We start from the raw sequence: 20126 nt of genomic DNA, 5'->3' as shown, positions 1-20126 counted from the left end.
CTGTACCTGCCGCTGGACGTGGCGTACCGGGACGCGTCCCTCAGCCCCAGCCCCTGTAGCAGCCTGTCGTCCCGCAGCTGGTTCTCGGACGCCTCCTCCTGCGGCTCCTTCTCGCCGGCGTTCGACGACGTGGAGACGGAGCTGAACGAGGCGGCGGCCCGCTTCACGCTGGGCTCCCCGCTGGCCTCGCCCGCAGACGAGCCCTGGCCCCCGCAGCCCGGGCTGCCTCCGCTCCGGCCCCCGGCCCTCCTGCACTCCCCCCGCGCCAGCGTCACCGACGAGAACTGGCTGAGCCCGCGGCCCCCGTCCAGGCCCTCCTCCCGCCCGGCCTCGCCCTGCGGCAAGCGCCGCCACTCCAGCGCCGAACTCTGCCACCCGGGCCCCGCGTCCCCGCGCCTCTCCCCGGCCCCCACGCCGGGCGCCTCCCCGCGGGGCAGCGTGACCGAGGACTCCTGGGCCGGGTACCCCTCCGTGGCGGGCCCGCCCCCCTTCCACTGCTGCTCCTCCGAGCTGGACGTGCCCTCCAAGACCAGGAAGACGTCTCCGGCCCGGCCGGCACTCTGCAGCAAGGCCGATCCGGCCCCAGAGGACCCGGGCAGCGGCTCACCCTCGCGGGAGACCCCCGCTGAGGACCCCCATGGCCCCAAGAAGGACGGGCCCCCCGAGCAGTTCCTCTCCGTCCCCTCGCATTTGCCCTGGAGCAAGCCCAAACCGGGCCACACCCCCATCTTCCGGTACGTCAACTGCGTCGTCATATTTAGCATTCCATATGCAATCTTTTTTTCCAGGATGATTCAGTGTGTGGAATAAAACAATGACATTGACTGCATGACTTAACACGTTCAATCAGAGATTGACCTTCTGCTGATTTGATACAGTTAACATTGAGTGATAAAATATCCTTATGGCCATTCTGTTTCAATTCAAATGAAGTGCACCCCAGCATCTCCTCAGTTTCTTCAGTTCTTTGTGTGGTGGTAGGCAATGATGAGGAATAGAAATCCTGAAAACTTACACTGCTTCATTTTTGTGCTAGTGCCTTCTCCAATTTAGGGGGCCATCACTTACAAAGTGCCAAGAAAAACTGATTTTCAAATGGCCATTATTCTACAAACAAACTGCCAAATCAATTGGTATTTGTTATATTGGGAGTACTTAGTGTGTTGTATTCATCTCTTTTCATTTTGAAGATATTAGGGTTTTTTTTCCACTGAGCTCTTTTTGTTGTCCTTTATAAACAAATCAAATACATCAGGTGATTAACAACGATGATATAGCTCATGAAATATGCAATTATTTCATTTACTGAGCCACCATCCTCAACTATGTTGAATATTCACTCAAGATCACCTTTCCTGAAAGAATTGTTACGGTGTCTTGATAGGTTTGGTTTCTATGGCAGCTTCAAAACTTGTATATGCTGTACCAAACAAGAGAAAATGTAATCGTCCCAAGATACCAAATATCAAATGATTTGGCAGTTTGCTTGTAGAATTATGGCCATTTAAAAATGCAACTTGCATTTTAACTGAATTTTAGAAGGCTCCAGCACTAAAACTAAGTCACAAATGAGGCTCACCTTTTTTCAGGCTTCCTCATCATTGCCTCCCAAACACAAACAACTAAAGAAACTATTAAATACTATAAATACTATACAGGCATGCCAGCAAACACAGTACCCTATTAAATACAAGTTATGTAACCATGGATGTAACCACAGAAATTGGACATGGGCTACGACTTGAGACTATATATAAGTCGTAGAAATTCAGATGGTTATTCAAGAGCCTGTCTGGTTATGTAAGAGCATGAAATACTCTATTGTTTTTTAGGAAAATATTATTGAGTCAAGTGGTACCTGGTCAATGGATAGTCGAGTCAGTGAGTGAGTGGATGTCCTTATGGCCATTCTGTTTCAATTCAAATGAAGTGCACCCCAGCATCTCCTCAGTTTCTTCAGTTCTTTGTGTGGTGGTAGGCAATGATGAGGAATAGAAATCCTGAAAACTTACACTGCTTCATTTTTGTGCTAGTGCCTTCTCCAATTTAGGGGGCCATCACTTACAAAGTGCCAAGAAAAACTGATTTTCAAATGGCCATTATTCTACAATCAAACTGCCCTGTAGTAGTCGAGTCAGTGAGTGAGTGGATGTTATGAGTGTGGGCCAGAGTAACAGTGAGACAGAGAGAGAGGTGTCAACATTTTTCTTTTGGAGGAGGAGGATTTTTTTTTTTTTGTAAATTGCATTTTTGGCTTTCATGATTATAATAGCAGGAAATTTGTCAGTTTTAGAATTTGGAATTTGTTTCATGACTTTTAGAGCTTTATTTTCAACTTAACCAGAAATTTGGCACTAGATTAGGGTTAGAGTGAAAAACCAAAATGTCAGTTCAGATCAGACCTGGATCCAGTATGTAATTGTTTTGTTTTGGATTCCAGTAATTTTCTATGCTTTACTAAACTTGTCTGGTACTCTCAAAAAAATGCAAAACTCGCCTTCTGGTCCTCTTGGTTGGCTGAATCGCAAGATCAAGATCAATCGAGCATGTAAACAATTATGTACTGTAATTTGACCCAGGTCTGATGCAAATAGGCTTACAGTGAGGTCTGTAAGTATTTGGACAGTGGTACAATTTCTGTTCTTTTGGCTCTGTAGTCCACAATTTCAATATGTCAAATGTATTATGCGCTTTTAATTCCGTGAACAATCTCAAAGCGCAGTGTATATGAGGTTAAAGTGCAGACTGTCTTAAAGTGCAGCTTTAATTTGAGGGTATGCATATCCATATTGGTAATAGTAATAAACAGTTTATTTTGGGAAGCCTATTAACAAGCAGCCATGCTGCTGTCGGGCTTCTCCAGGTCTCACAGCTCGCTAATAAAGCACGGCCTCAGGACCGCTGTCAGCGTACACTCAGGCACATAACTTTACGGCCGGCCGCCGCGTTCAAATGCGCTGTTTTCTCCACTCACTGCGGTGAAGCTCGAGTGACATGACAATACCCTCACCAAGCACTGTATTAGGTATTTATTAGACATATTTTGAAGACTTCTACTGCTGTAGCCTATCCACTTGGAGTTAGAGACTAGTGTGCGTGAAAATGCCAGGAGATCAGCAGTTTCTGAGATACTCGAACCGCCCTGTCTGCCACCAACAATCATTCCTCGGTCAAAGTCACTTGGATCACATTTTTTCCACATTCCGATGGTTGATGTGAACGTTAACTGAAGCTCCTGATCCGTATCGACATAACTGTATGGTTTGATTAGATAATCGCTTGAGTAGGTCGGTGTAATAATGTAAAAATGTTTCTAATAAAGTGCTCGGTGAGCGTATATTCGCCTGAGGTCTCTCGGCCCGGGTGCAGACTGCAGGTGGCGGTACGGCAGCTATACTGCCAGCAGTTGGGTGGTGTTATGAAGCAGCTGGGTTTGTGTTGAGAGTTTGCTGTTTATTGTCTCCACTTGAGAGAAGCCATATGCATGCACTTTGACGTTGAAGAAGCAGTGTTTACAGGGCTGTCGAGGCTTGGTTTAAAACACGCTGCACCAACAGGGTGCTTCTGCCTACACGTACCAGTGTGCTGCACATCTGTTTTTTTAATTTTTTATAGCTATCGCTAGCCTATCATTAGGTGTAAGTGACAGTGATGAGTGATAGGTGGCACCTGGGGGTAGGGTAATTGGGGTGGGGCGTGATGTTAGCCGGAGCTATGCGGAATGTTCTGGTCCTCCAGGCTGTGTGTTACTAATGTGAGTTTGTGATATGGCAGGAGCGTACGTACTCTGGGCTGTGTCAGTCCTGCGTGTGGCCTTGTGGATTGTCTTCCAGGCAACGGCTCAATGCTAAAGTGGAGGGAGTCGCTAAAACAGGGAATCTCCATTTTATGACGCTGTTGCGGTTTCACAGATCGCTATTGGCAATAAAAACAGATGAGCGTCGATCAGACCGGCATCAGGACGCAAAACGCAGAAAAGGTTGGCACTGCATCTTCTGAAAATGTTACCATCCAGTCAACCCCTTTCAGTAAAACACTGTTTACTGTGAATGCAGTCCAACAAAAACAAGTGGCTTGCCTAGTGCCTTCAATTCAGTGGAACTACAGTGCACCCCAGATGGCTCCTGAGAATGTGGAAGGTAGAGTCACTGTCTCAGTTCAGACGTCAACCTTCTAACCTTGACATGTTGTCACTGGCTCCTCTGGTGTTAGAATGTATTTAGAGGTGACCCTTTCGCTGAACCCTTAAAAGCTGTTCCCCTCCAGCTAAATGCTGATGTAACACCACTGCATTGCGTTCTTATTTTAGGAATATAACACTACTCCTTTCGAGAGCGACTTTGACCCAAAACCGTGTAGTTGTATGTCCCCTATTAGGGATGTGAAGAACTCGCATTTTTCATTCATTATCAGTGGGTTGATATGAATGGATTGTGGATTATTGGGATGTGTACCCTTGTCATGAATTTAATTTAAAACATCAGTATGTTATTATAATTCTTCCACGTGCAGGGACCCATGGCCTCAGAAGCATGCATTCTGTTCGTTTTTATGATTCATTCTTATTTTATTTTTTAGGATGCATTTTTATTTATCTTAAAAAAAATAATAATAATAATAATTAACTGCTCCCCAGAAAAAGTTGATACCACTGAACATATAATCGATTCTTGCCGTCATGGACAAATAATTGTTGTTTGATTACTTGTTCCCAAGAATGTCTTACCGGAAGGGAACGTTAGCGAGTCCTGCAGGCATCTTTAAAGACACTATTACACACAGATTCCAGCACCAGGACAATGTATGAGCATCAATTACAAACGAGAGTTATTCAGTTCCAGGGATTAAAATGTAACCACAAGTCCAGTACACCTACAGTAGTGTATCTGTGAACACTCTGACCCTACTGTTGTTTTTCTAAATTGTTTGTGCAGGTTTAGTACTCACTCATTATCACGTTGTCACTTAAGCTTCGTCATTCTGCCACATGAGACCTAAACGCCTTATAATATGCTGCTAATATAATAAATTGCTGCTTTCACAGTGATGTATTGGCTGTATAATGGGGGGGGGGGGGGGGGTTACTGGTTTATTTTATTATTTTTTAAATTCAGGTACACCAAAGAAATACGAGCCAAAACGTGCTGTGAAATGGAGTGTGGTCTTTTACTTTTCCAGAAAGCAGCTGTTCAAATACGAATGTGGCTTCAGCAAATACGAAGCCTTTGAAGGGTTGTACAAAGCAGGCAGTGTGGTCGAGGCAGCAGCAGAGGCTGCACTGAACCTGCCCTTTCCCTCCATTCACTTATATAACATTATTATACCATTATATCCCCTTCTCCTGGGGAAAATGTCCTTCTGGATATGTTTAGGGCCTTTTTGAAAAGCCAAACTGGACAAATGCCATTTCTTTGAATAGTCACTAGACTAGACAAGTGCAACAGCTTTGTAGCGTTGGCCAAATATATTTCAGTCAGACGACACAACCTCATACAATTACCAAACGTTTCCTAGAAATGATGCGATATTTTGTGCAGTTACGCCACGAGACGTGTTTCTTATTTTCCACGGTCCATTTCATTCTCTCTCCGGTGAATTTATTTGGGGCTGAAAACCTTTGTGTCAGTCAGTCTGGTGCGAAATGTCTCCCGCTGGTGATGTTGGTCAGAGCCTTAGCCCTGGGCTCTCTCTCTCTCTCTCACTCTCTCTCTCTCTCTCTCTCTCTCTCTCTCGCATTAGTGGGGTTTCCATCCCATCATTTTCATTCCAAACTATAATTCACGCATAAGAAACCCTCAGTGAAAATGGTGGAAATAGGGAAAGAAAAACACTGAAATATTGCAAAAATGTTTTTACGCTTGGCCGAGGTGGACCCTCCCCCTGATCTCTGGCTGGCCCAGAGACCCTCCCCCTGATCTCTGGCTGGCCCAGAGACCCTCCCTCTGATCTCTGGCTGGCCCAGAGACCCTCCCTCTGATCTCTGGCTGGCCCAGAAACCCTCCCCCTGATCTCTGGAGGGCCCAGAGACCCTCCCCCTGATCTCTGGCTGGCCCAGAGACCCTCCCTCTGATCTCTGGCTGGCCCAGAAACCCTCCCCCTGATCTCTGGAGGGCCCAGAGACCCTCCCCCTGATCTCTGGCTGGCCCAGAGACCCTCCCCCTGATCTCTGGCTGGCCCAGAGACCCTCCCTCTGATCTCTGGCTGGCCCAGAGACCCTCCCTCTGATCTCTGGCTGGCCCAGAAACCCTCCCCCTGATCTCTGGAGGGCCCAGAGACCCTCCCCCTGATCTCTGGCTGGCCCAGAGACCCTCCCCCTGATCTCTGGCTGGCCCCAGCTGGTAGGTTTTTGATTGTGTAATCTTGTTGTGCTCTCTTCAGAACATTCACAAACCAGTAGTTGATGGAAACACCACTTTCCAGATTAGCATTTCCAGAAACAGACATAACGTTTTTGTGAAACATTTGGATGGAAACTTAGCGGATGTCTTCCCCCCCCTCTCTCCCTCCCTCCCCCCCCAGGGCCTCGTCGTTGCCTCCGCTGGACTGGCCCCTGCCCAGCCAGTTCGGCCAGTACGAGCTGCAGGTGGAGGTGCACCCCAAGGCCCACCACCGGGCCCACTACGAGACGGAGGGGAGCCGGGGCGCGGTAAAGGCTGCGTCAGGCGGTCATCCCGTGGTCAAGGTGAGGGGGTCATCCCGTGGTCGGGGGGAGGGGGGTCATCCCGTGGTCAATGTGAGGGGGTCATCCCGTGGTCAAGGTGAGGGGGTCATCCCGTGGTCAAGGTGAGGGGGGGGAGGGGGATCATCCCGTGGTCAAGGCTGCGTCGGGCGGTCATCCCGTGGTCAAGGTGAGGGGGTCATCCCGTGGTCAAGGTGAGGGGGGGGGGGATCATCCCGTGGTCAAGGTGAGGGGGGGGGGGATCATCCCGTGGTCGAGGTGAGGGGGGTCATCCCGTGGTCGAGGTGAGGCGTCTGTGAGCCCCCTGCGGTCCGGCGTCCCGGAACCTCCTGCACACGATCGACTGCGCTCGCTATCAGACCGGGGTCAACGCGTGATCGTTTTCAAACACCATGTTTCGGAAACCTATGAACTAGTCTCGAAACGCCTTCTGGCGCTCTTGGCTTGGTCATTAGCAGCAGCAGCAGGCGAGATCATTTGAGCACAGAAAAGTATTTGAATCCGAAACGGTTCGGTATTTGACCCAGGTCTGCTCGGTGTAAGGATTGTGAAACTCACTCTGGTTACAGGGGTCAAATTATTACATTACATTACATTACATTACAAAGCATTTAGCAGACACTTATCCAGAGTGACGTTCAACAAAATGCAGATCGAACACAGGAACAAGTGTGAAGAGGACCCCAGTGCATGGGCGTTGGTGAGCACGGGCGTGCTGGTCCCTCCCTGTTCATTGAGCAGATTCACACAACCATCAACCACCCACCAGCAATATTGTGATTTTTTAAAATATCTGTATATAGATGCAAGGTATCGAATAATTGAATATATTCCATATATCATGATGCGCCATAGCATATAATCATACATATACTGGAAATAAGATGCTACCCGGTTTGGTAATTGATTTGTTTTTTCTTATTCTTATTTTTCCACTGTTCTGTTCTCCTTCCCACTTTTACAGTTACCACAAATGTTTAAACACCAACACTGTTTGATAATACAGCACATGGGAATTCCTGAATTAACTGCAGACTTGGGCACATTTTATGCACTTGACTCAAAATCATATGCAACTTCTGGTCTGACATAACCTCTGAATATTGACTGAATATCTGCATTGTAATAGGACTGAATATCCTCCGAGCTCCTCCTCACACCCTACTCTAGCCTAGCCTATATAATAATAATAATAATAATAATAATTGTTCTTGTTTTATTTTGACCATACGAACGGAAGAAGAACAACCAGTGCCTGCCAATCACTGAGCCCAATTGTAATTTGATGTTGCAAAAGCAAAATCCAATCTCTTAAAATACAATGCATTGTGCTAGTGTTTCGGAGTGAGAGAGTTATGCTTTTGAGCTCAGGAAGTAAGCCAGAGAAAAACGGGCTATGTTTATCGTGGGATGAGGCTGCTTGGATTCCGCTTTTATGCATTTGCTTAAAATAGCTGCGTGACTATTATTATTTTATTGCCAATGGCCTTTGGATTACACTTTAAATATTTGTGTGATGCTCCCAGAAGAAAGCAAAGGTTAAAGTAGCAAAGTTGTTGGCTAGCAAACAAGCGCTAGTTATTTGGTTAATTGCATAAAATGTTCCTGAAGTGTGCCAATGAAACCCAGATTGTATTAGGTTGGGACTGGGAATGATACAGAAATGTTAGTGATTTACAATCATTTGTTTTTAATTGAAGGATTGTTAAAAAATATATATATTCCTGGGATCATCACAGTTTTCCACCCTCCCTTTACCTGGGAGTCAGGTGTGAAGACTGTAGCTAGTCGGTAGCACTACTTTCAGGGGTGAAGACAGTCTGGCCAATCAGTAGCACTAACTGTTCAGCTAATTTACCTGTGAGAAAGGGTAATGATGATTTGATGATTGCTGCTGTGTTCAGTATGTTCAATATTTCAATATTAGTGAAATTGTCATATTGTCAGTATCAATATGAGCATTTCAATCGACTATCAAATATCATATGAAGAGATATCTCTGGAGCCTACTGGCAACGCTGTCAGAGGAAGAAGAACACATTCTCTTATGTGGCGGGCTGTAGCGTAGTGGTTGAGGTACATGACTGGGACCCGCAAGGTCGATGGTTCGATCCCCGGTGTAGCCACAATAAGATCCGCACAGCCGTTGGGCCCTTGAGCAAGGCCCTTAACCTTGCAATGCTCCAGGGCAGGATTGTCTCCTGCTTAGTCTAATCAACTGTACGTTGCTCTGGATAAGAGCGTCTGCCAAATGAGAATCGCTGAGGGGAGATAGAGAGGCGGAGGAGGGAGCCACAGCCTGGGTCGAGTGTATAGCGTCATTCATTTACTGAGAAAAGATTTTCGGGTAACGGCTTGTTAACGACGGTGAGAGAACCTCTGTCAGTCGTGATGTTGTGTTGTGCTGTTCTCCTGAAGTTATTTCTCGTCTCAGCAGAAATGTTTGCCAAATTATTTAGGCAGGGCTCCATGCCGTGAGGTGGTAATGAGTTCACAGTGTGGGCTTTGTTAGCTATTAGCACTTCCACACTGAAAGCTTGCGTATTCTTAAAACATGTCTTAGTCGGCATATGGCACCTGGTACCTGTAATACAGTACATACGAGTATCTCAAGTGGGAGTCGAAGAGTTTGCGCTGGATGATGAAGTTAATCTATTTATGAAGTTTTGTTTTTCCGCACCTCCCCGCAAAACCCCTTCCTACCGGTCTTCTTGCTTGTACCAGACAAAACACAGAAAAGTATTTGAATCCAAAACAATTCCACAAACAGTATTTGACCCAGGTCTGGTGTGTGTGTTCACGCTCATCACCGTAGCGCCCCTCTCTGTTTGTAGGAGTGCAAACAAACACACTCGAACATGTGATGACAACGAAAGCTTGTTATCCGCAGACAGTCCAATGGTTTGTCTCGCAGATTGCGGGAAGCCTCTGGGAGGCGACTGGCAGGCAGTGAGCGGGCTGAGCCCGGGAGACAGCCGTTTACGCACTGCTGCGGCTGATGTGCTCCCTGTCTCGGCCGTGGGGCCTGCCCCCGTTTCTGCTCATGATCCTGATGGCAGGACTCAATGGCTCACAAGGGTTCAAATAAATATCTGGCTCAGTGAGATTAGGTTGTTGTAATAAGCAAAGATCGGAGGAAACTGTAACTTACTATGGAAAATAGACTGAATTTATATCGCACTTTTATCCAAAGCGCTTTACAATGAATGCTTCTCATTCACCCATTCACACACACTCACCAGCCAGCTTGTTGGGAGCAGTTAAGAGTTAGGTGTCTTGCTCAGGCGCCTTCGACCTAATGTCACCCTAAGTGTTGGAGGGAAGTGTTGATAATGTAGCCAGTTCCAGTGCCAATTGTGAGAAATTGAAAACAGAAATGAGTTCTGCGATCGCTCCATGCGCAGGGTGGTTGTGCTTTATATTTGAGCCGATGGGAAAGGAGAGGGCAGCTAATGAGGTAAATGAGCAACATGAGCAATGATGTTTATCTCCACTTTATTCTCAATTTTACTCCATGCTTAAAAATCACCGGAAGGCAGCTGGAAAAATGCAACATAAGACCCACTTTCTTTTTCTTTTGCAAACTGTTCATTTATTTTTACCCCATAGGTGAGACCGCTCCATGCTAATGAGTGTGTAAGTGAAGTTGGTATAAAGGGTAAACTAATTTAGCGAGTATTCTGGAGCATATTGCACTGTGTATTTATAGATTACGTGCTGTTTCAGCGCAGCTGCTCCAGGGTGAGCATTCAGCTGCCTCAAACTTCGGCTTGCTGCTGCTTCTGCTAATTCCTCCCACATGCAACTAGGGCTGTACAAATCATATATGTTGATTTCATATGTTTTACTTTATGAAATGTATAGAAAACAGGTTTATTTTTAAATGATTATGGCCCATTTTGTACAGTCCCCTCCAAAACTATTGGAACAGCAAGGCCAATTCCTTTGTTTTTGGGGTTGAGATAAAAGGATGAACATGTGACAAGAGTTCAGAATTTCAGCTTTTATTTCCTGGTATTTACACCTAGATGTGTTAAACTACTTAGAACATAGCAACTTAGGTATCTGACCATCCAATATTTAGGTGAGTAAAAGTATTGGAACAGAGAGTATTTAAGTAAATGAAAGTAAATAACTCTTAATATTTTGTAGTATATCCCTTGCTTGCAATAACTGCATCAATTCTGAAACTATTGACATCACCAAACTGTTGTATTCTTCTTTTGTGATGCTCTTCCAGGGCTTTACTGCAGCTTCTTCCAGTTTGTGTTTGTTTTGGGATGTTTTTCCGTTCAATCTCCTCTTCAGGAGGTGAAATGTTTGCTCAATTGGGTTAAGCTCTGGTGATTGACTTGGCCAGTCTAAAACCTTCCACTTTTTCTCCCTAATGTGTTGGCAATGTGTTTTGGGTCATTGTGTTGTTGGATGATGAAGTTCCTCCCAATTAGTTTGGATGCATTTCTTCGTAAGTTGGCAGAAAGAATGTTTTTGTGCACTTCTGAATTTATCCTGCTGCTACCACCACGAGTTACATTATCAATAAAGATTAGTGAGCCCACTCCAGAAGCAGCCATGCAAGCCCAAGCCATGACACTTCCTCCACTGTGCTTCACAGATGAGCTTGTATGTTTTGGATCATGAGCAGATCCCTTCTTTTTCCACACTTTGACCTTTCCATCAGAGATGATGAGATCATTCCATAAAACTTTGTTCCAGAACTTTTATGACTCATCTTTGTACTTCTTTGCAAATTGCAATCTCGCCTTCTGATTCTTACTACTGATGAGTGGTTTGCATCTTGTGGTATAGCCTCTATATTGCTGCTCTCTAAGTCTTCTTCGGACAGTTGATTGAGATACCTTCACCCCTGCCCTGTGGAGATTGTTTGTCATGTCACTGAGTGATATTTTTGGGGTTTTCTTCACAGCTCTCACAATGGTTAGGCTCCAGCATAAGTAAAACATAAGTATAATAAATACCTAATAAGTGCTTGAATGTATGTTACTTAATTGTGGTAAAATAAATATAATTTAGTAAAACATAAAAGCAAGTATATATGATTTTTACAAACCTTTTGCATATGGGTTCACCAACAGTTCAGCGCTTGTATGTCCCGTCTCATGGAGAGAGGGTACATTGAAAGCACACCTCTGCCTTGTCACTGGATACTGCAGATGCCATGGGTATATTTACAGCCTTGCTCCTGCCTCTCATTGGGGACCTGTGGATGTCTTTGCTGCACCACACTTCATTTTTAACGGTGGGCGAGAGTGTGCCGTCTTTTGCCCGGGGACCGTACCGTAGCACATAATGGAGGTGGAATGGGCGTTATTAATCTCCATGGTGATCCAGAGAATGAGAGTAGGCTCTCTCTGACTGCAGGATGGGGATGAGTGTTCACATTCAAACACACAGAATAAAACCAGCCTACAGCACTTCCTAATCCAGCTCTTTTTTACCAGCTTGGAGTTGCATGTTATGGTGAATAGGGCTGCCCAAACATGTTTGTGGAGGCCTGTCATCCTGTAGGTTTTAGGGAACTCTTAAGAAAGCACACCTCAGTCAACAGCTGGAGCAGGGCTGCTCACTTGGTTCCTGGAGGCCTGTCATCTCGTAGGTTTTAGGGAACTCTTAAGAAAGCACGCCTCAGTCAACACCTGAGATCACATTGATCTACAAATTCGTCAAATGATGTGTGCCAGATAAATTTGCTGCTCTAAATCTGCTCTAAAAATGTTCCATGCTACAAAACTATGGCCGATGCAGTTTGGTCCGATGAGCATTAGCAATCTGACTGTAGTTAAACATGTACGACGACATTTTTAAATGCACTGTGAAAGTCTGATTGAGAAGGTGAGTGTAATACATATGGACCTCACCGCTTGTTACTGCTTGTGAATAAAGGTGCAGTCACAAGCGCCAGATTGCTAGTTATTGAAAGCAATAGATTGATATCTAATACGTACTCAGGAATAAATAGGTAGTATTTGTATTTACTTACGCCTTTGTATGACAGAGGAATTACTTAAGTATAGCTTGTGTATTCACAATACTCTAGCTAATAGTGACATTGTTACAGAGAGATACTTTAACTTAATGCCATTTTAGTCAAATATAAAATTAATAGCTAACTATATTTGTGGTGTACAATTGATTTGGAGGTACGGCCAAGATGGTCTGGTCTGAACTGAAGAGGGGGGTATCCAGAGGGGGTATCCAGAGGGGGGTATCCAGAGGGGGGTATCCCAAGGATATCAATGATTCAGAAAAGTTCTGCATGGTCAAAAATCCCTCCCAATGTGTTCTCTAATCTTGCCACAAATTATAAGATGGCTGTCATCTTTGCCATGTTTGCAAAGTATTAAATCAGGGGTGCCAATAACTGTGGAACCAGTTAATCTAAGACTTTGCTTGATTAAATAAATAACTTAAATATTTCTTAATTTACAGTATCTTTTTTGTGTGTATACTTATCGAGGGTGCCAATACCCACTGTATGGGGTGGAGAGTGCCATATGGCACTTCCGGGATTTAACAGTGGCGACGCTCGAGTGCCATATGGCACTCTCGGGACCGAAAGGGTTAACCCGCGTTCCCCGGCGTCGATTGAACACGGAGGAGCGCTGCGGGCCTGTCGGTGCGCTGCTTGATGAGAGTGGCAGAGATGCGCTTCACGCTGCTGGCTTCTGTGCAGCGCGTTCGCCGCTGTGAACTCCCGGCGCGACAGGCCTGGTTCCTCTCGGCCCGGGGGGGGGGGGGGGGGGGGCGACCGGGACCGGGGGCGGTGCAGCGTTGGGGGGGTGGGGGGTTGGGGGGGTGGTGAGCAGCGCAGGGCGCATGGTGCTTCGTCACACCTGTTGCTAGGAGACCCGCGGGCCTGCAGCTTATCTGGCGGCCCTGCCCTTGTGGGCATTTCATCGGCGTAATTGTGTGGCGTGACAAAGAGAAAGCATCTCTGGGGGACACGCTCACCTGCGAAAGGTTTAGAAAAAGGCAACCAACCCCCCCCCCCCCCCACAATACAACTGCGGCACCAAAAAATAAAATAATTACAACTTGACTGCCTTACTGGTGTGCTTGATGTGTGTACACTTTCTTAATTTCCCCGAGAAGCCGTAAACAAGATCGGGGTTTCTGTTGGCAGGGATTTCCAAGAGCTGAATAGGTCTCCTAAGACGATGGGTGATATTTCTCTCAAGATAAGACTGCTTTCCAACAGCGACACCAGCACCGCTGAGATTTCCCCCAAATTTCCCACAGGGGCTGAACGTGACCCAGCTGCTTTGTCATTGAATTCTACCTGATCTCCATAATGCGGCTCCCATGATATTTATGTCATGGTTATGTCTTGAAATTTTCATAAATCCCTTTGAAACCGTAAATGCATTTGACTTGAGTGGTGTACGATCACTGTTCACTCAGGTCTTTTTGGGTATTAATTTTACTGTAAACCTTACATTATATTATCTTATCCAGAGCGACGTACAGTTGATTAGACTAAGCAGGAGACAATCCTCCCCTGGAGCAATGCAGGGTTAAGGGCCTTGCTCAAGGGCCCAACGGCCGTGCGGATCTTATTTTTGCTACACCAGGATTAGAACCACCGACCTTGCGTGTCTCAGTCATTTACCCTAACCACTACGCTACAGGCCACCCCTCATTAAAGGCTGACAGAGGGCCCCCTGGGTCAGAAGGAGCAGAAATGTGCTCTTAAAACAGCGATCTCATCGTCTCCGTTTTGGGGACTCCGCTTCGCCCCGCGCTCGCTGTGGAGACCGCAGAGAAACAGGGGGAAAACAACCCGACCCGACCTCTTCCGGAAACCCCCTCCCTGCTGCCCAAGAGCTCGTGAAGCTTCCTGTTCATTTTCTTAATATTCATTTTGTTAATATTACATATTAATATTACATACTGAAGCTCTAAAAAAGCTCTAAAAAAAGCCTGGTGATCTGTTCTATCGATCCAGTTAACCCGACGGGCTGGGACTGACCAACAGCGGAAAGATCACTTTGGGAAGAAAATGAACAGGAAGCTTCACGAGCTCTTGGGCAGCAGGGAGGGGGTTTCCAGAAGAGGTCGGGTCCCCAAAACGGAGACGATGAGATCGCTGTTTTAAGAGCACATGTCCGCTCCTTCTGACCCAGGGGGCCCTCTGTCAGCTTTTAATGAGGGGTGGCCTGTAGCGTAGTGGTTAAGGTAAATGACTGAGACACGCAAGGTCAGTGGTTCTAATCCCTGTGTAGCCACAATAAGATCTGCACAGCCGTTGGGCCCTTGAGCAAGGCCTTTAAGCCTGCCTTGCTCCAGGGGAGGATTGTCTCCTGCTTAGTCTAATCAACTGTACGTTGCTCTAGATAAGAGCGTCTGCCAAATGCCAATAATGTAATGTAATATTATCCAGTGGTTTCATTTTAGCTCGGGTTTTGCGGTTTTAGTGTCATCGGCGGGGCCAGGCCGAGTATAAATGTCATCAGTGTAATATAACTGCTTTATTTAAGAGCGTTTGAGGAGGTATTAACACTCTCCGCCACCTTATCACACTATTTCTATACATAGTTTTTTTACAGCTCATGAAAGAACATTCATACTGACTTTTTAGGGAATTGTGTGAGTGTTTCTTACGACTTTAACCATCGCTGTCGTTAACTCATTGTGTAATGTACGTGTGGCTAATGTTACTTACTGTACAACAAATATGTGTTCATGTAGTATATAATACATATATAACTATGTTTAATAAAATGAACATAACCTTACGCAAAATGGAGGTCTATTTCCCTCCTCCTCCTATCCCCAAGTTTCCGGATCCTCAACGGTTTTCGGAATAACTTCACACCTAGTAGGGAGTGAGTTAGGTGTATATTATAAGTTGTATCTTATCTATACATCGGAACTAAATCGGTTGGTGCACCCGATTTTTTTCTTGTTGCATCGTAACTGAATTAACGGCCCTAGGCTCCAGACTGCCCCATCTTCATCTCGTTTATCTTGCGATCCGTCACAAGGCAACGTATCGGCCTCCAACTCTGCAGGTGCAGGCGTGAGCTGGCACAGGCGGCAAACATGGTCAGCGAACAGAGGCCAGTCAGCGAAGGAGCCCGGAGGGGCTCCACCTCTCCCGGTGCCTGGCGAGCGAGCCGGTTTGGCAGTAGCCGGCTCTCCGTGGTGGAGGCCCGTCAGCGAGGGCGCCCGGGTGCCTGGGCGTGGGGCGGTTGGTTTGGTTTTGGCAGTAGCCGGCTCTCTGTGGCAGGCGCTTGCGTGCAGTGAGGACATTTCGTGTGACATATGGCAGGTCTGACGCGCAGCACCACGAGAGCCCAGCATGCCGTTCTGACGCACCGATTGGCCGAGAGGCCCTGCCAGCACGCCGTTCTGACGCACCGATTGGGCGAGAGGCCCCGCCAGGATGCCGTTCTGACACACCGATTGGCCGAGAGGCCCCACCACACGCTGTTCTGACGCACCGATTGGCCGAGAGGCTCCACCAGGACGCCACTCTGACGCACCGATTGGCCGAGAGGCCCCGCCAGGATGCCGCTCTGATGCACCGATTGGCGCAGAGGCCCCGCCAGGATGCCGTTCTGACGCACCGATTGGCCGAGAGGCCCTGCCAGTATGTCTGTATGCGCCTGCTGCTCTTCAGCCCCAGTGACGTCACGCCTTGTATGCACTGGACAGAGATTCATCCTGCTTCGTATAGACCCCACAAGGCAGTGTCCTGCTTCGTATAGACCCCACAAGGCAGTGTCCTGCTTCGTATAGACCCCACAAGGCAGTGTCCTGCTTCGTATAGACCCCACAAGGCAGTGTCCTGCTTCGTATAGACCCCACAAGGCAGTGTCCTGCTTCATATAGACCCCACAAGGCAGTGTCCTGCTTCATATAGACCCCACAAGGCAGTGTCCTGCTTCGTATAGACCCGTAGTAGTGTGTGAGTGTGTGTATGAATGGGTGAATGAGAAGCAATTGTACAGCGCTTTGGATAAAGGCGCTATATAAATGCCAACCATTTACCCTTTATATAAAAAACTCATGAAATGTTATGTAACTGTTTTGGATTCAAATATTTTTCTGTGTTCGATTGATCTCGCCTGGTGCAATTGAGCCAACCAACTGGACCAGAAGGCGGGGGTTGCACTTGTTTGAGAGTATTTCATAGGTTCTAATACACCAGACAAGAAAAGGTTTTTGAATCTAAAGCAATTACTGAGCTAATCATCAAAGTCATTGTCTGTCATAATTGGCTTTTATATAGCACCAGATTCTACTTTCTTTCAGTTCTCAAGAATGTATTGCACTGTTGCCTGCCTCAGAGCATTATATCGTACAAGCATTTGTTTTATGGACCAAATAAAGACATTTGGCATTTCAGGCGGGAATGTTTCCTGTTTCGTCTCCAGACAGGCATTGGGAGCAGAGCGTTTCAGTGCCGTGGCTGTACTCTGGTCCTGGAAGGCTCTTCAACTTTATTTTCCAATAAAATTAAATGCGGCATAATAACGCACGGCTAAACCCACTGGAAATCCTCTGTCTGTGAAACGCTGCGCATAAACCGGTGGGCTAGAGACGTGCCTTTATGAAGGTAATGGAGGAATAATAATATTTAATCTGCTCAGGTTTATGGTTTAAAGAAGCACTAAAAGCCCCCTGTCGCTGTGGCTGAAGAGGCGGTTAAAGTGAGTTTCCCTGTGTGGCGGCCGGTCTCTGCGGCGTTTTTTAACACACAGCCGCGATGTTGTGTGGCTGGCGGCGGCAATGTTTTCCATACTCGTGAGGACCAACAGGGTTTCATTACGAACGGCAAAATACCAGCCGTCAAATGGCTGGGCGGGGGTTTTTTTTTTTTTTTTTTTGCACCATTCCTTAAAACACTAGAGACTATTGTGCGTGAAAATCCCAGGAGATTTTCTCCTTTTCTGAGATACTCAAACCACCCTGTCTGCCACCAACAATCATTCCATGGTCAAAGTCACTTAGATCACATTTTTTCCCCATTCTGATGGTTGATGTAAACATTAACTGAAACTCCTGGCCCATAGCTACATGATTGTATGCATTGCACTGCTGTCACACAATTGGCTGATTAGATAATCGCTTGAATAAGTAGGTGTAATGAAGTAAATATTTTGGGTGAGTGTATGATACATTCTGCAGTTTCTGAATTATACTCAGTAGGTTTCCTTTTTTTAAACGCAATGCTCATTGTGTGTTGCATAGTTTTTTCATGGTCATCTGGTCATTTCCATTTGAGTAAAAGCCTCCTTAAATAACAATTCACTGTGTTCATTAGTGTGCATACAAACCACCTGCAGAGACAGCCATTTCTGCACTAGAAAATTACAGCAAATGTGGAGGGAATAAAGAAAATATTGTCCCTGTTGGGTGCTTCTCGTTAAAAGTTACCTGCCTAAAACTGGAAGAGCGTTCAACTGACGAGGCATTATACCCTCATACCCTGAAGACAAACAAAGGACAGCTGAGTTTCATTACCGAGGGCCTCCGTGTTGAATTGCGTCATCTCCTTTGTAGTGGGGTGAGTACACAGCTGTACACAGCGCTGTTTGTACGCCGTTAGAAGGCACCTCTTAACTACACCTGGGCCCACCTGGGACCTGCCGTCCAGACAACTTCTCCCCAGCACGCTCACAGTTCGCCCCGGGGGGCCACGCGGGGTGACGGTGTCGGTGAACAGAAACTAAAAGTCTAGTGCTCACACACGCATTCTGTTCTTTTGCAGCTCATTGGCTACAACGAGAAGCCGGTCAACCTACAAATGTTCATCGGAACTGCCGATGACCGCTACCTGCGACCCCATGCCTTCTACCAGGTGCACAGAATCACCGGGAAAACCGTCGCTACCCCGAGCCAGGAAATCATTATTACCAGCACAAAGGTTCTCGAAATTCCTCTGCTCCCCGAAAACAATATGTCAGCCAGGTACTTGTCTTAACTACTTAAGTGTTACATTACTCACTCTTCAATGTACCACGGTTTTTTTTTCAATCACCTAAAATAGCAGCATTCAAAATAATTTATAGTCATATGGGACAGTAATGTCTTACGCAGTGAATTATGTTTTTTTTTTTTTCATTTTAAGCCAACATCACAGTCAGTCCAAACGGAAAATCTGAATTTCAGACCAAGCTAGTCTAGGGAATAAATAGATTTTTTTTCCCACTTATTGGAGTGAACAGGGGCTTCTGGGTGTCCTGTTGCTACTGTTCTAATGTACGGTTGAGGCCCACGTTCTGGCATCGAACCCAGACCGTGGCTGGCAGTCCCACGGAGCTGTGGGCCTACAGGGCTCCGGTTCACCAGGCTGACAGCGCCTCATCTAGGGCCGCGCGATATACAGTGGATAGAAAATGAATACACCGCCTGAACATTTTTTCAGATTTACTTGACATATAGCCTGTAATTAAAGTGCAATTAATCGATGTGTTTTTTCTACAAATCTACATACAGTAGTTAACCTTTTCAAAGTGATAAACCAATTAAAAAATTGTTTTAACATTAATTAAAAATGAACAATTGCAATAAATTGGTTTGTTAAGTATCCACCCCCTTTACTGAATCATCCCATAAACTATCTCAGGAAATGGCAAATTGCCTTCAAGACCAAACAATAGCTAATTGCCCCACACCTGTGTGAAATTGCTGCCAAAGGCGCTTCCACCAAGTATTGACTCGGGGGTGTATACTTAAAAAATGTGGAAATTTCAGTTTTGTCCATTAAATGCACTCTTTTTTTCAAATTAAAATAATTTCACTGCATTCATATGGTATGTTGTGTTCTTTGGGTCAGGGAAAAACAAGTCCCATTTTAATCCATTAAATTTACATTCCGTGACACAACAAGGCATAAAAATATTGAAGGGGGTGTATTCATTTTCTATCCACTGTAGCTATCGCGGTACATCCAGCTCGATAAAAACTATATCTGGCAGGTGGCGGTAGGTTTCGTTCCTTGTTTTTGTCTGTAATCATAGTTGATACGGTAACACGAAATGCTTCCAGGGGAGAAAAAACATCACTTGTATCAGCTTAATGTTGGTTAACTTACCTATTAGTTGTGAAAAACACGTTTTATGTTTTATGCTTATGTTTTCCCTCGTTGTCCTTGTAGTCGTGTTTTTATCTAGCACATGGAAACAGCACGGCCCTGTTGCTGTCATATCAACATTGAAAAGATATGAGTGATGTTCTTTTTTCCCCGGAAGAGTTTCACTTTGGCTCAGGAAATCGGAGGTGTGCTACCGCAACAGGTATGATTAAGAAATGTAACCACGCATGCCGGAGATAGTCGTTACTGCGCTTACAAAAAATAGTTCTAACGCTAATTGTTCTCACCCAGCCTGAGTCTCACCAGACACCAGCGACCCCGCTGACTGATCGGGTGCCCCTGTTGACTACAGTCGACTTTCTGTAGTCGTCTTGATATTTTTTG

General features: G+C 46.0%; 1 protein-coding gene across 5 annotated transcripts in view; it reads left to right on the top strand.

Moving 5' to 3' along the window:
- LOC133130919 (nuclear factor of activated T-cells, cytoplasmic 3-like) overlaps positions 1-20126 on the top strand; it is a 79825-nt gene that overhangs the window by 22420 nt on the left and 37279 nt on the right. For all 5 annotated transcript variants that reach the window (XM_061245918.1, XM_061245916.1, XM_061245917.1 and 2 more), the window contains exons 2-4: positions 1-734; positions 6520-6682; positions 18417-18616. The exon at positions 1-734 is cut by the window's left edge and continues 308 nt beyond it. In XM_061245918.1, the coding sequence (XP_061101902.1) occupies positions 1-734; positions 6520-6682; positions 18417-18616 (1097 nt within the window). The remainder of the gene's footprint in view (positions 735-6519; positions 6683-18416; positions 18617-20126) is intronic.

This window comes from Conger conger, chromosome 6 (genome assembly GCF_963514075.1).
Source record: "Conger conger chromosome 6, fConCon1.1, whole genome shotgun sequence".
Lineage (NCBI taxonomy): Eukaryota > Metazoa > Chordata > Actinopteri > Anguilliformes > Congridae > Conger > Conger conger.
This window is presented reverse-complemented; position numbering and strand designations above follow the sequence as displayed.